The sequence below is a fragment of the Pituophis catenifer genome, unplaced genomic scaffold (genome assembly GCF_029215685.1).
Source record: "Pituophis catenifer annectens isolate HBS135680 unplaced genomic scaffold, rPitCat1.0.hap2 SCAF_11, whole genome shotgun sequence".
In the NCBI taxonomy this organism is placed as follows: domain Eukaryota; kingdom Metazoa; phylum Chordata; class Lepidosauria; order Squamata; family Colubridae; genus Pituophis; species Pituophis catenifer.
The window spans coordinates 26,729,376-26,744,585 of record NW_027256891.1 but is presented as its reverse complement, the minus strand read 5'-3'; the positions used below and the strand labels follow the sequence as shown (position 1 = coordinate 26,744,585).

Sequence of the window (15,210 nt, the reverse complement as noted above, 5' to 3'; positions counted from 1 at the left end):
TAAAAGATTAGCCGTGATTCAAAGGCTCTTTGTAGCCATTCACTTAAATTAAACCTATTGGAATGAGATCTGAAAGATGCTGCTGCCAGCCATTGAAACGGCAGAAAAGGAAGGTGTGCCACGTTGCCTTCTCAGTAAAGTGGGGGCAGTGAAAGGCCAGCCTGGAACTGGAGTCCTTCAGGCAGCTGAGCTCATCCAGTGCTTACCTGAATGAATTGTTCCTCATCACTTGCATTCTTGCATCGCGCCTATTCAGTAAAATAATAACAACTTGTTTTGAAGCCCTTTTTTCTTGGCCGTCACAAAGTAAACGTGGCCTTTGCTCCTCCTTTAGGCTGGATGGAAGGAGAACCATGCCACTTTCATGAACGAACTGAAAAACCTGCAAGCGTCTGGATTGACCACCCTGGGCCAGGCTCTGCGATCATCCTTTGACCTGCTGAACCTCAACAGATTAGTCTCTGGAATAGACAACTACGGGCAGGTAATGGGATGCTGGCCTTGAATTTCCCTCGCTTGGTCATCTGAAAGGAGCTCTTGTGTAAAAGGGATCAGAGCGGTTACTGATAATGCTTAAAATAAATTCTACGGGCCGTTTGGGAAATCCCTCACCCTGTCCAGGGAGACTGAAATCTTTCCCTCCCCTCCTAGCCAGAAACAAAAATTCAGTATTTTTGTTCCTCTTTTCTTGGGGTAAGGACTCTCCTTGGGGTTAAATTCAACAACGAACGCATCACCCTCTTTGATTCTTTGAAGGTGTTAATTTGGGCATTTTGTCCCTTCCTTTCTGTAGGGGAGGAATCCTTTTTTTTTAGAGCCATCGATTTTAATTACCATCACAGATGGAAACAAGCTGACAAATACTTCTTCTGTTCAAGAGGAGGTAAGTAAGGTATACGACTAAATTGCTATGCTCTGAACGTGGCACGTTTGCTATTAAAATGTCAACACTCTCTTTATAAAGGAATCAAAGACTTATTAAAAATGCAGGATTGTTTGTTTTGTTCACGTGGTGCTCTCTCTCTCTGTGATTTTGGCCACCTTTGCTTGTGGAGTCCTGGCAGACTCTTAGCTAAAACGTTTCTCTCCTTCTTTCTACAGCTCCATCTGCCTCTGAATTCTCCCCTGCCTGGTAGCGAGCTAACCAAAGAACCGTTTCGCTGGGATCAACGGCTGTTTGCCCTCGTGCTGCGCTTGCCCGGAGCCCCTTCAGTGGAACCCGAGCAGCTAGGGAGCGTTCCCACAGATGAGTCTGCCATCACACAGATGTGTGAAGTCACTGGAGGTAGCCAGCTTTCACAGTTTAGCAGTCTAGGAAACCCCGTGTGAGATTCTAGCCAGGGCAGACAAGGTTGAACCTTAGTTGGTTCAACTTGTTCTCTCTTGTGGGTTGTGCCTTGGCTTTTCTCTTCCCCACAATCTCTGCTGGCTTTCTGGGAACATCTGTGCAGCAGCTCCATAGCAATGGTCCTTGTTGAGTTTATGAAGACAGTTTTATATTTTGTAATCTAGTAAACCTTGCCCTTCTGAAGGCTTTGTCAAACTTGTCACTATAACAAGCTATGGGAGAAATACAAAGATCGGATTGCTCTGAAGGTCCCTGTTAATAATACTCTTTGGTTGTTCTAGAAGCGTGATGGCGAACCTATGGCATGCGTGCCAGAGGTTGCACATGAGCCATCGCCCCAGTTCAGCTCCACCATGCATGCCCGAGCGTCTCCCACCAGCCAGCTGGTCTTCGGGTCTCGCATGCATGCACGGGGGGTGGGGCACATGCGCAGGGAGCGGGGTGCCTGCGCAGGGCACATGCAGGGGCACGCACGCATTGCAATTGGGGATTCAGGCGCGCTTTGGGCACTCGGTCCGAAAAAGGTTAGCCATCACTGTTCTAGAAGAAGCGTCATGAACATCCAAGGCACTCTTCGTATAAAACTTTGCCTTCTGGCCCTAGAAACACTTTTCTTTCGAGATACGATTAGAGAAAGCCATTTTAAAAACATTCCTTACCAAATTAAAAACCGCTGTACATGCTGTCAACAAGGGAGCATGGTACTCCCTTGTCATTCTTATTTTCCCCTTTCCATATAAAACTTTCCAGAATTGGGATCAAATGGGAATAAAAATGACCACCTCCTTCGATTCTGAAAGAGTTCCAAGTCCAGTTCCCCCCCCCCCCCCCCCCCGAAGTACCTTTAAATGAAATCATGCAGCCTCCCTCTTCCTTCAGTTCTTAATCCTGCAGTACGTTTCTTGTAACTTGCCTGATTTAAAACCTGTCTGTTTCCCTGTTTTGTATTCCAGGGCGCTCGTATTGTGTTCGGACCCAGCGCATGTTGAACCAATGCTTAGAATCCCTTGCTCAGAAGGTTCAGAGTGGTGTGGTCATTAATTTTGAAAAATCGGGACCAGATCCTCCTCACATTGGGGAAGGTAACAAAGCTTTATGTAGACCCTCAGCTTAATAGGTCTTGGTTGAAGGATCTTTGTTTACTTCAAACAGGAACCTGGCCGTTAAACCCCCAAGACTTTGAACTCACACAAATGATACAAATTAGGTTTTGGATGGGTGCTCCAATTTATTAAATTGAAATTGCACTAATATTTATACCCTCTATTTTGTTGCATTGTTCCAGTGTAGAGAGAACTGGCGATCATATTCATGCTCCCTATTTCTTACTGTGCTGTTTTTCCTTGGATCTTAGATGGACTGGTGGATGCCACAAGGCCTGTCAATTCCTTCGGTTCTCAGTCATGGCACAGCTGTCATAAACTCATCTATGTGCGTCCAAACCCTAAAACGGGGGTGCCTGTTGGCCATTGGCCAATTCCTGAATCTTTTTGGCCTGATCAGAATTCACCAACGCTGGTATGTAAGATACTCCTGAGGATTCTGGGCCCCTTCGTTGAGACAACATCCTAACGGATGTGTTCTTAGTACAGGTTCTAAGCTCGTCTGAAAGGGCCTAGAGTTGTCCCGTCCCTCAGATCCATTCCCATCTCCTGGAAGTACTACAAACCTGACTTTCCAATAGTTTAAATGTCACCTGTGAAGGACCTCGAGCATATTAAAAACACTGAATGGCATCAGTGCTAGTTTACTTTATAACTCTTCGTAGAGGTTTGTTAGGAACCTTGTAAAAAAAAAAAGTTGGTAATGACCTCTGAATGTATGTATTGACTTAAGCTACAATGGTTAGCCCTAAGTACTTTTTGGAACGGGCTGGAACTGAACCTTTGGCAGCGCTTCTGACTCTTTGCTTGTTCCATCCTTTCCAGCCCCCTCGCACAGCTCATCCGGTGGTGAGGTTCTCCTGCGTGGATTGCGAACCCATGGTGATTGACAAACTGCCATTTGACAAGTACGAACTAGAACCGTCGCCTTTAACGCAATACATCTTGGAACGGAAGTTGTCTCATGTGTGCTGGCAGGTACTTGCGCGATCTGTTTCTTCAGATCCTTTAACGCCGTACAGATTTAAAAAGGTTTGGAAACAAGCCGAACCAATCCCATTGGTCCGGTCCTTCGCTGGGTACCGCTGGGTTACCTGCAGAGGATCCCCAGTTCAATCCTTACTACTCTTGGCGTAATTGAAGATTTTGAGGGAGAGAGCATCCTCTTCCGGCTGCCATTCGGACCATCCATACTATTCTGAGCAGGCAAATGGGTAGCCTTCCTTGACATTTCACACACAGGCTTCTTGTAATAATCCATTTCACAGGTAACTCTCAAGTTTTGTGTGGAATTGCCTGCTGCTGAGTGGTAAGAATGTTAGTGGATTGGCAGGAAAATTTCATTTTTCTCCCTACAGTACTTGCAGGGGTGGAGGGAATGTATTTTATCTCCCTTTTTCCCCCCCTTCCAGTCCCCTGTCTTTTACCTGGATCCTGAAACTCTTCTACAGTTTCTCCACTCCCTTGTCCAGCCTTATTGGTCACTGTAACATATCTCTCCAGCAACGTAGTTTAAAAGAGAGAGAGAGAAAAAAAAAGAAATGATTAAACCCTCTCTGGGACCCAGAATTCAGGAAAAGCCGCATTTGTCTTTCGTGTTAACACGAATGACAACTGATAATATGAGAATTGTTTGACAGGTGATTATAAAAGAGATTGTGGGCTAATTAGGATTAAAGGGCCCTAATCTTAGCATGATGAAGTGATGCTTTGATAATAAATAGGGCAGATTGAGAAACAAACTCTCTAGGCCACTTTTGTTCTTATATATATATATATATATATATATATATATTGTTTTTCCCCCAAATCTGATCCTTTTTGAATACAGAGGAGCACAACGCTCCTTGCCATCAGTGGCTACACTGAGTGGGTGTTTTGGGAGTTGCAGTTCAAGCACAGTGCTGGGAAAGCTATCGGTTCCCTGGAGAAAAACCAGACACTTAAATCAAAGGACATGAAGCTGCAGTTACCTCTTTATAAAAATACGGGCGAACTTTTTATCTCACCAACATACAGACTGTTCACCCCTCTTTTACCACTTATTTTTTTCAATAGCAAGCCACTCTGTCCCGCCCGGTGTGTCTTAACTCTCCTCCCTTCCCCTGTGCTCTTCCTCCCTAGGTCTTCGTGAGCAGCAGCGCAAAATACAGCGAGCTCGGACACCCCTTTGGCTATTTAAAGGCCAGCACCAGTCTGACCTGTGTCAATCTCTATGTGATGCCTTACAACTATCCCGTTCTGCTCCCTCTGCTCGGTAAGCGCTGCCCCGCCCGCCTGCCCACCCGTATCGTAGGAAGGTCGTCCCGACGTCTGTCTATATGTGTCCGTGCTTGTATGTTTGCCAGCCGTTTTCTTAAACGGGATGGGTACCAAGTGTTGCAAACTGCTACGTTGGGAGAAGAGGCTTTTTACACCCCCCTCTCCCTTTTTTTCTCTGCAGCAGAGGAGGAGAGCCACCTGCAGCCAGTGCATGTTTGATGCTGCTCACCTCCTAGACTCGTAGCTTCTTCCTTAATTGGAGTAAGGTTCAACCTCCATTCTTTTCCCTCTTTTCAGGCTGTGGTGTCTACATTTCTTGCAGCAGCATGTATATTAAAAGCCCTGTGTTTTGTTTTCCATTTGAGAACTTGGGCTCAGAATTTCCAAGGGTTTATAATAATATCGGGGACGCGGAAAAAAAAAGAAAAGAAAAGAAAAGAAAAGAAAAAACCGAGCTTGCTGTTCCCTTCTTTTGCAAGAAATAAGCACCTTATCTCTGGGTGGATTTATTTCACAAAGATTTATTTTAGCCTGGATCCCGACTTCTTCAGTCGTGGAAACCCAGGTTGCCGTGCTGCGTGTTCAGTTTTTGGTTCCGAAGGCAGAATGTCTGGGTAAGAGGAGCCCGTTTCGTTTTAACCCGAGTCCAGGCTCCCTGTTTGAACGCAAATGCCTCTGGATGGCCTCTAGGTGCCCAAGTATCCTTCCTCCCAGTATAAACTTGATAGCCTCTTCTTCAGAGTTGCCGCAATGATGATGATGGCAACTCACACGTAAGCATTTTGCCTACGGAAGTTGTCCCCCAAATTTAGAACGCGAGTCCTTTTTCAGGTGCCAGCTGAGCTCATTGCAGATCCCGTTGGTTAGCCGTTGCCTAAAAGGATAAAATTAGTTTCTGACTTGTGAATGCTGTGGAAGGAAACACCTCGGGGATTGTGTGTGTGCTGCTTTCCTTCTTGTCACTGAGCCCAATTTCAGCTTTGCCCATTAACTCCGATTCTTGGCTCATTGTGCAGGCCAATAATCAGTCCTTGTCCTGCTCCGTTTCTAACTCCCCGGCCTTGTGGTTCAGACGTGCATGGATTTCCCTGCCTTGGAAGTGACAGAGACCTAGTTTTGAGCCTCTTAGTTGCACTTGACAAGTTTGACAGCTCTGCCTTTTTTCTCTCTCTCTCTCTCTGTCGGCCACTTGTTTTCACAACCGAAAACAAACGTCAGGCTGATTCTTTTTTCAACATCTGTACCTCGCTTCACGTGCTCGTTTTTTTAGGTCTTTATTTTTCAGTCCAGCTGACTAAATGTTGAACAGCAGGGTGGAGATCCCAGGCTGCATGACTCACAGTCAAGATGCTTGCTCTGTGGTTGGGTAATTTTTGCAAACAGGGGAATGATAAATGGAAGTGTGTCTGCCTTGTGCTCTTTCTTGCCTCAGTTGAGGAATATATCCAGAAGCACAACTGAATTACTTGCTGATTAAGTCTTTTGAGTATCTTCCTAAAAAATTTTTTTTATCCCTCTGAGCACTCTTGTTTCCTTGGAACAAAAGCGTTGCAAAAATTCAGATGGATTGTGGATTAGTTTATTTTTGGCCTTCCCATTTCAGAAGGCCACTTTCTGCTTATTCTTGTGCCCTACATTGTGCATTTGGGTATATTTTGAAAGAGTGATTTTGGAGAGAGAACTGCTGGTAAATAAGAGATTCTATTCCTCCCTCCTTTTGAGGGGGTATATAATTTTACTTGAGATTTCCTGTTGCTTCAGACCTTGCTCTGTTCCTGTAGGTCAAAGAAAACAGGAACTCTTTGCTATTCTTCTTTAATATTTTTTTTCCAAATACTTATATGTGTAGGTGAAAAAACCTACATGATAAATCGCTCCTGTTTTATTATCCCTATTGGCTTCCAACTACATAGATTTGATTTGACCGCTCCTCAGATTTTGTCTGCTCCTTGCCACTTTTTTTTTTTGTCAATTGTTATATTTGCTATATTAAAATTTGAGAATATTTTTCTTTGCCTGATTGGCAAAGATACTTAACGGAGATGTTAAAATGAAGGCTCTTCTCTAACTTGCCCTTCCCAGTTTTCGGTTGAAGGCTACAGATTTGCATGAGATGGAGATTTCGCGTCTGGGGTGATAGTTAACTGGGGGCAGATGATTGGCTTTGTCAAGTAACTGTTGAATTTTCTAAGAAGAATTTCCACCCAGTTGTGTCTCCCAAAAGTAACACGTTCCCGATGGCTTGTTTGAGGTCCCTTTTCTATCAGGAAAAGTTGAGTAAGAGCTTATCAGGAATTCCATCTGTTGCTTAGTTACCTATTTTAAAACAATCAACGTTGCTCAGTTCATGGGATACCCACCATCCCATTCGCTTCAAGCTTGTTGTGTTGCAAGGGAACACACTGCACCGAAAGCTGAGGAAAAGACCCTGGCTTCCGTTTAAGGCTGTATGGCATGCTTGGAAAAATAATTTCATACCGAAATTTGAAAAGAGCTTTGAAAAAGTCCTGGGTTTCGGCCTGCTTTGAAGCACTGCTTCTGAACCATTTTTTGAAGCAGGCCCCGGCCTACCTCAGAGCTCTCAAACTAAAGTAACACAATTTCTCTCTCTCTCTCCCCCCCCCCCTTGCTTTTGTGTCAGACATGATTACTGGTGGCACCATGGACACGTCCAACCAGTTCCAACATTTTTGGAAGTGGCTTGTCATTCCTTTTTTCCTAGAGAGCTGAGAGAGTGAATGGTCCAAGGTCTATCTAGTTGTCTTCTGCCTCAAGGCGGGATTAGAGCTCAGGTTGTCCTGCTCCTGCTCCAGTGACTTCACACCTAGGCCAAATTGTCTTTTCTTAAGACGTGTTACTTTTATGTGGTAACCCTGGATGGAGTTGGAGCATACGATCGCGTTCTGTGTGTCTTTAGAAGCAAAAATATCTTTTTGTCAGTTCCAACATTGGGATTTGGCATCCCTTTGGATCTTGGTTCTTAAGGGAAAAATGTCGTGGAAATAGTGTTACTTTGACGTCCAAGTGTTGGTGGGCAGGTTTTTTTTAACTTGGATTGTTTCTCCTCTTTTCAGATGACCTTTTCAAGTTTCACAAACTTAAGCCAAATCTGAAGTGGCGACAGGCATTGGAGAGCTACATAAAAACCATGCCTCCTTACTACTTAGTGGTATGTAGTTTTGTCCTTTTTATGGGCCCAAACGAACCGCTGGCGGCTGTTCCTTGAGAGAACATCCGTTTCGCATGTCTTCTGAGTAAAACGACTTGCATGGCAGGGTTCCGAAGTTCTTTAATGCTTGCAATTTAGTACTCCCCCTTTAAAAAAAAAAAAAACGTTTTGGAATTGTCGCCTAGCATATCCGATTTGGGGGGTTTATTTTTCAGCCCCCTCCTTCCCTCCTTCTCCCCTTCACCCTTTCTGGGTCCATTAACTTCAGATCTCCGGGCTACTACTGCTAGTAGTATAAGCAAGGGAGAGGGTAGCATTTAACCCTGCATCTGGCTGAGCCAGAGGTGGGAGGGAAGCTGATTAAACTAGGTGAGCAATATGGAATTACCTGGATAGCTTGGGCAAGATGCCTCATTGTGGACTTGCATCATCCCGGCAATCAGGGTCTCCAGCTTCTGTGCTCTTAACTGGTGGGGGCGCCAGGTTGGTTCCGTGGCCCAGACACCCACAATGAGATGCTTTAAACGACTGGAATGTACGACTTTGAATCCATGCTTCCAAAAAAAAATAAAAATAAAAATAAAACACGGCATACTGGAGCACCAACTCTGCTGTGCCTTAATTTCACATGTACTGATCTGTTGAGACTTTTTTTAAAACAAACAAACAAACAAACAAACAAACAATTTCTTGAAAGAAAGAAAAAAGATTTGATTCTCTTCTTACTCTTGTGTATTTTGTTTTCCTTATAGCCATTAAAGAAAGCCCTAAGGATGATGGGAGCTCCAAATCTGATATCAGATAATTTAGATTGTGGACTTAGTTACAGTGTTATCTCTTACCTTAAAAAACTCAGCCAACAGGTAGTATCGACAAAACCTTTGAAATTAGAAGTACATTAATTATTATTATTTTTTTAGTGTGTGTTGCTCTAGTTCTATAAATAAATCACCAAGGAATGTCTCTCCCCCCCTCCCCCCTTATTTTTGAGATAGGTTAAAGACCTGTTTGCATCTCCAGTAAGCAGTGGTTGGGTCTGTAACACAAGAAATAGAGGAGGACAAACAATTTTAGGATGGCTGTTTATTTTTTACTGGGCTGTGGTGGTAAATCATTAGCATTGTCAGCATTGAAAATGCAGCAGCTGTTTTGTGCTGTTGGTACCTGGAGGCCACATAGGAACTGGTTTTTTTTTTCTTTAAGAAACAAAACCAAATTAGACACATCACAATACTGAAGCTAGGGAATTTCCCCAAAGGATCCCTTTCTTTGAGTATTTAAGAAATGCCAAGAAGTCTTTGGGTTTTATTTGAGTTGTGTATTAAAATTGCATGGGTTGGGGAAAACGCTAAAGGGTGCCTTGATGCTTTAAAGCAGGGGTCCCCAAACCTTACAACCTGTGGACTTCAACTCCCAGAATTCATCAGCCCAGCCTCATTCGGGGAGGAATTCTGGGAGTTCCAATTCCACAAGTCGCAAAAGGGTGGAGACCCCTGCTTTAAAGAATGGTATTGGAAGTATCTTCCCATAGAGTGGGAAAATTTTCCCATTGGAAAAAACTTAACATTGCAGGTCAAAACAACTGTCCACAAGGTGATTCTCTTCCCCTCAGCTCTATTGCTTTGGAAGCAGGGATGGCTGAGGTAGTGGGCTTGTTAGAAATCTCCTCTTCCCTTTTGCTTCTTTTGAATAACTTGAGTAATTGGTTAAGAACTCTGCCTACCAACTAGATGACGTTAAGAATTATCCCCCCTCCCCCAAACCATTCAGATTATCTTGGGATATTCAAGAAAGGCCTTCAGGATCCCAACTTGCTTCCTGTAGAGTTTAGGAGGTAAAAAGCTGAAAGGTGCAGCTAGATTGAAGTAGCTGAGATTTATCACATTTCCTTGGTTTTTCTATGGGATGCAATGCTGCACCGTACTTGGAGTAACATTGCCACTAAAGACTTGAGAAAGGAACACTTGGGCAGGGTAGACTTAAATTTTGCTGTTTGTCCTGTGATAGCCATTATCTTTGCTAGTAGTTACATGAGAAAGCCAGAATGTGTGATGAAAACAAATCCTCAAATTCAACGTAGAGTCTATAAAAATACTTGGAAGCCGGATATGGCTGTGTGCTTCTAAACCCAAACAGTTAATTCTCTAGAAGTCCAATTTGGGATAATGCCTTATCTCTCTCTCTCTCTCTCTCTCTCTCTCTCTCTCTCTCTCTCTCTCTCTCTCTCTCTTTCTCCCTCCCTCCCTCCCTCTCTCTCTCTCTCTCTCTCTCTCTCTAAATTATACAAATTCTCTTTCGAGTGTATATACTTATATTTGGCCAAAGGGCTGTATGATTTGTAGTTCAGTTGCTTAAACTGGAGCTGTAACCCAAAGGGCAGGAGACCAGGATGTATTTTAGGGGAATCTAGAGGAAATTGTTGCTGTGCCTTCTTGGGTGAGAAGGTTGATCTGTCCAAAACTTTGTTCAACAGAGGTTCTGGGTCAATGCTCTAAATTGCTTGCCGTTTTCTTTGAAGTATTGGCCCTTTCTGCACAAACCTTTAATCCCTTTTGCAGTGCAGTAGCCTTTATGGGACTAATATAAAACCAGGCATGCAAGTTTTTAAGCTGTGCAGAGCCCACGTGGCAAACATGATTATTTGCAGCAGAGGCTGTAGAGCTCTGGCCAATGAAAATCTCTTTGCCATGGTAACATTTCCTCCTGCCTTTACCTGATGTTCAAAAACTTTCTCCATTAGCTTTCCTGCCTCCCATTTTGCAGGCTTTTAAGCCATCCATGCGTCAGAGTCGCTTAAGAAATGTGCCCCATGGTGTAATTTGAAAGCTTGCATGACCTCGACAAATGATTGCGATGGGTGTTTTAGCAAAACGCTGTGAATCCTTGAGAAGGACCTGTTTTAAGCAGTTTTTTTTTAAAAAAAAATAATAATATTGAAACTCCCTGACACTCGGAAGGCAGACTTTGTCTTTCGATGTGTCGGGCGTTTGCTTTATGCTACAAACCGTCGCCAGGGCTGTGGGCCGTCATTAACGGGCACTGTGATTTTCATTGCAGACAAAAATAGAGTCGGAGCGGATAATAGGGTCAGTGGGTAAGAAACCCCCGCAAGAGACAGGCATTAAAGTGAAGAGTCATTCCAGTGGCCTGTCCCTCATCCAGAGCAAGGATTTCAAGCAGTTGCTTCAAGGGATTTCGGGCGATTCTCCCCTGAGGCTGCCTGAAATGAACGTGAAGGAATTTGCTGGATTCCACATAGGACTCTTGAATAAGGTGAGTCTGGTCCCACATCTGAAGGAAGCAGGCGCCTCCTGACTCTGGGTCTTCCGGCTTTTCAGAAGTGGGGAAAAAAAAAAAAAAGACACTAAAGCCAATCCATCATGTTCTTTGCCCAAACCCAGGATCTAAAGCCACAGGCCTTCCGTAACGCTTACGATATCCCTCGTCGCAGCCTTTTAGACCAGCTGACCCGGATGAGAACTAACCTGTTGAAAACACACAAGTTCATTCTAGGCCAGGACGAAGGTAAGGATTCCCGTGGAGTTCTGGGAATGCAGGGGGTTGCTTTTTTACGTCTGCCTCCAGATAATTCAGGCAGCCTTGGTTGCCTCTTTCCCAACCCTGGATCAAGGGTTGAACACGGATGGCCGTGTGCCTGCAAAGGAGCTGCTTTATACCTCAGAGTTCAGGCGTGTTCCTGGGAGTAATTCGGAGGGGCGGCGCTGTGGATTATGTTCAGTTTGAATTGGAGAATGCTTTGCCTCTTCGTTTTGGACTTGTTTCCCAGGAAATGTTTTAATAGTTGATGGTCTGAGGGACTGTCACTTACCAGTCACATCTACCCGACCATTCAGAGCGGGATGGCAGGGAATCTTGCGGGTCCCATCCCCGAGGGAGATACACCTGGTGGGACCCAGAAGAAGGGCCTTCTCCATGGTGGCTCCCTCTCTCTGGAACATCATCCCCCCCAGAGATTAGAAAGGCCCCCACACTAATTCTCTTCTGCAAGGCACTGAAGACCTGGTTCTGCCAGGGAGCCTGGGGAACCCAGAGCGGGATGGAGGCCCATTAAATGGCTCGTGTGATTGGCTGTCGCTGGGGCGGGAGGTGGGGGTCAGGCGTGATTTTATTACATTAATTTATTTGATTTTTTATGAGTTTGTTTTTTAAATATGGTAGGCGGCAATATAAATCTGATAGATAGATAGATAGATGGATGGATGGATGTAAGGAAAGAAAGAAAGAAGAAGAAAGAAAGAAAGAAAGAAAGAAAGAAAGAAAGAAAGAAAGAAAGAAAAGTTTGGAAGTTGCAAATCAAGGGAACTCTTAAAGGACTGACTACCTTGAGATGCTTTCTGTCGGCTAGTCTTGGCCTCGAGCCCCAGTCTGCATTTTTCAGCACCTGTGGGACAGAGGCTTTTTTAAAAAATGGGAGGACGTGCCCAAGGAAAAAACGACTGATGTAGCTGCTCATCGGCTTAAGAATGGACAACTTGGAAAGTCTTCTTAACGGTGGAGCTTGAGGCTAAGACATTTGCAGCTGTGTTATAACCGTAGCTGCCGCTTTCTCAGTCGGTACTGAGAGCTGAGCTTCCTCATTTGGGGAGCATCATATTGGGAAAAAGGTTGGAGTGGTGCGGTGGCCTAGAGGTGGAGCTCTCGCCTCACAATCAGGAGGCTGTGAGTTTGATCCTAGGTGGAAGCAGATATTTCTCTCTCTCTGAGCACAATGAGAATCTATCTGCTGAACAAAACTCTGCATTGGCGACAGGAAGGGCATCCGGCCATTAAAATACTCTGCTAGCTCCTTCAGTTACCCAGACTCCACCCCGCGATGGATTATGGCATTGTTAAAAGATGATGATGATGTTGGGAAACAGGTTATTGGAGATGCTAACAATACACGGTTTTCTTTGATGCGGCTCTTCTCCAGTGGAGAAATTCTTACCGCAGCCATAAGCTTTTTTTTGGGAGGGGGGGAAGAGGGGGAGACTTTAGAAAATACGGACTCTTTGGCCAATGAGGTACCTGGCTCTTGTCTTGCAGATTGCCTTCACAGTGTTCCTGTAGCACAGATGGGGAACTACCAGGAATACCTAAAGATGATGCCTTCTCCCCTTCGAGAAATTGACCCCGACCAGCCCAAAAGGCTTCACACTTTCGGAAACCCTTTTAAGCAGGATAAAAAGGTAGCTGGCAGGGGTGGGGCAGGGGCTCTGCTTACTGGCCAAACCCTCAACTCTCCATCCCCTTCCTCACCCCAGGGAGTCGACGCAGGAGACGCAGCCTGTCGTTCTTCGTGGGTTATACTGATGGTGTTTTTTTTTTCCCTCCCTTTCAGGGAATGATGATCGATGAAGCGGATGAATTCGTCGCCGGTCCTCAGAACAAAGTCAAACGTCCAGGAGAGCCCAACACGCCGGCCTCCCTAAAGAGAAGGCGCAGCATGTCCCCGCTCTTAAGACGGCCGCAGTCGCCGCCCGTCGTAGCCAACCACGTTGGCGGGAAGGGGTCGCCCTCAGCTGCCGGGCCCCCATCCAACCTAAATACTAAAACCACGCCTGCTTATAAAGGTATAAAACCGCCTCTAGACCAGACGGGCGGCACCAAAGTTCTAAAGAACTAAATAAATGCAGTTGCCCAGATGCCAAGAGTTTTGACCTTTTATTCTTTGTGCCCTCCTTGTTGTAACCCTCCCTGAAAGATGGGCTCTGCTGGTACAGGAGTAGACTTTCTGCACTGCAGGGTGCAGACAAGGCAGAGAGAGATGCAATGTAGGCACTTCCTTGGACCTGCACAAGAGAGACATGTACATACCTGTGTTTCCCCGAAAATAAGACTGGGTCTTATTTTCTTTTGGGTCCCAAAATAAGTACTAGGGCTTATTTTCGGGGCGCATGAGGCAGCTCCTCCATCACCCTGCCTCGCCTTGTGGCTGCAGTGGACAGCGGCTCCACAGGCTCAAGTAGGGCTTATTTTGAGGGTAGGGCTTGTTTTCAGGGAAACTACATACTAATGATACTTTTGAACGTTGGAGGTGTAACGCATTTCCTGAATGAAAACACCTACATTTTTATGAGTGGGGGGGAAAAGTGTATCACTGGTCTTTCTTGCATTCACCAGCAGGTGGCTCACCTAATTCAGGTGTGCTCTGCAGGAGAACAAGAGGGGAAAGAGACTTACCTGGATCAGCTTTTCAGGCTGCTGTTGAAAGCCACAGAACAGCCTGTCCTAGAAAAGTTGGGTTGGATGTGTTAATTGGGGTATTTTCCTTCTTTGATTGGCCTGCTGTTGTCTGTTGTCTGCTGTTGTTAAATGAGTAACCCGGTTGTTAAGTGAATCTGGTTTCCTCACTGACTTTGCTTGGCAGAAGGTGATCGCATGACTCCAGGACACTCCCAACTGTCATAAAAGTGAGACAGTTGTCGAGCATCCAAATACCAGTCACATGACCGGTGGGGATGCTGCAGTGGTCATAAGTGTGAAAAATCCTCCTTTTTTTCACTGCTGTTGTAACTTTGGTCACTAAGTGAGCTGTTGCAAGTGAAAAACCACCTGTACCATAGCGTAGAATTTCGTCACTTTTTTGAGTTGCCATGCATTTGGAATTCCGAATACATTTGAAAGGACCCGTCTTGTTAAGAGTTTGTGTCCCATCAGCTTTGTTCCATTTTTGGAGGGTGATTGTGATCATTTAGTAACTCTTTTCAGTGCCTTCCAACTTTTGAAACTCAGTGCCAAGCCTTCTCTCTTTTACAGATGCAAACAGCAACACGGTTCAAGATGGCAACGGTGAAAAGAAAGCCGAGAATTTCCAGCTGCTGGACAAACCAGGGGACGGACCTTTGGTGCATCTTGTTCCTCCATCCCCGGCTGCCGTGGTGGACGAAGACCTGCCAAACGATACGGACTCTTTGACTGGTGAACTGAACTGTGTTGGGGAAGATGGACTGGACCATAGGCCTGTGGTCAATTCCCTCGTACGGGGCCCTTTAAACTACAATATGTCCACCGAAGACCAAAAACTATTGGTGGAGCCAGCTTCTGGAACTGTGCCAAATTCAGTGAAAATAACATCCAATATGTTTGAAGGGAACAACGAGGTTATCAAAATCAAGGTTATGAAGGAAGTTCGCAAACCCGGGAGAAGTAAGTGATTAGAAAGACCGAAACTGGATGCAATATTCGAATTATGATCTTATAATGCCTTGGTAAGGCCGCACTTGGTATATTGCATCTAATTTTGGTTGCCACGTTATAAAAAAGATGTTTGAGACTCTGCAAAAAGTGCAGAGAAGAGCAACAAAGATGATTAGGGGGCTAGAGAC

The 15,210-nt window shown here is 45.0% G+C and overlaps 1 protein-coding gene across 3 annotated transcripts in view; it reads left to right on the top strand.

The window, feature by feature from the left end:
- The window catches only part of LOC139322617 (integrator complex subunit 6-like), a 30,766-nt gene that overhangs the window by 12,186 nt on the left and 3,370 nt on the right, over positions 1-15,210 (top strand). For 2 of the 3 annotated variants that reach the window (XR_011600862.1, XM_070951773.1), the window contains exons 3-16: positions 335-484; positions 794-883; positions 1,102-1,285; positions 2,302-2,430; positions 2,703-2,866; positions 3,277-3,429; positions 4,576-4,708; positions 7,788-7,882; positions 8,635-8,745; positions 10,940-11,155; positions 11,284-11,407; positions 12,929-13,071; positions 13,224-13,455; positions 14,642-15,031. Coding sequence is in view for 2 of the 3 variants with exons in the window: in XM_070951773.1 (XP_070807874.1) it covers positions 335-484; positions 794-883; positions 1,102-1,285; positions 2,302-2,430; positions 2,703-2,866; positions 3,277-3,429; positions 4,576-4,708; positions 7,788-7,882; positions 8,635-8,745; positions 10,940-11,155; positions 11,284-11,407; positions 12,929-13,071; positions 13,224-13,455; positions 14,642-15,031 (2,314 nt within the window). In the remaining variant the exon portion in view is untranslated. The remainder of the gene's footprint in view (positions 1-334; positions 485-793; positions 884-1,101; positions 1,286-2,301; positions 2,431-2,702; positions 2,867-3,276; positions 3,430-4,575; positions 4,709-7,787; positions 7,883-8,634; positions 8,746-10,939; positions 11,156-11,283; positions 11,408-12,928; positions 13,072-13,223; positions 13,456-14,641; positions 15,032-15,210) is intronic. The other variant, XM_070951772.1, reaches the window with a different exon arrangement.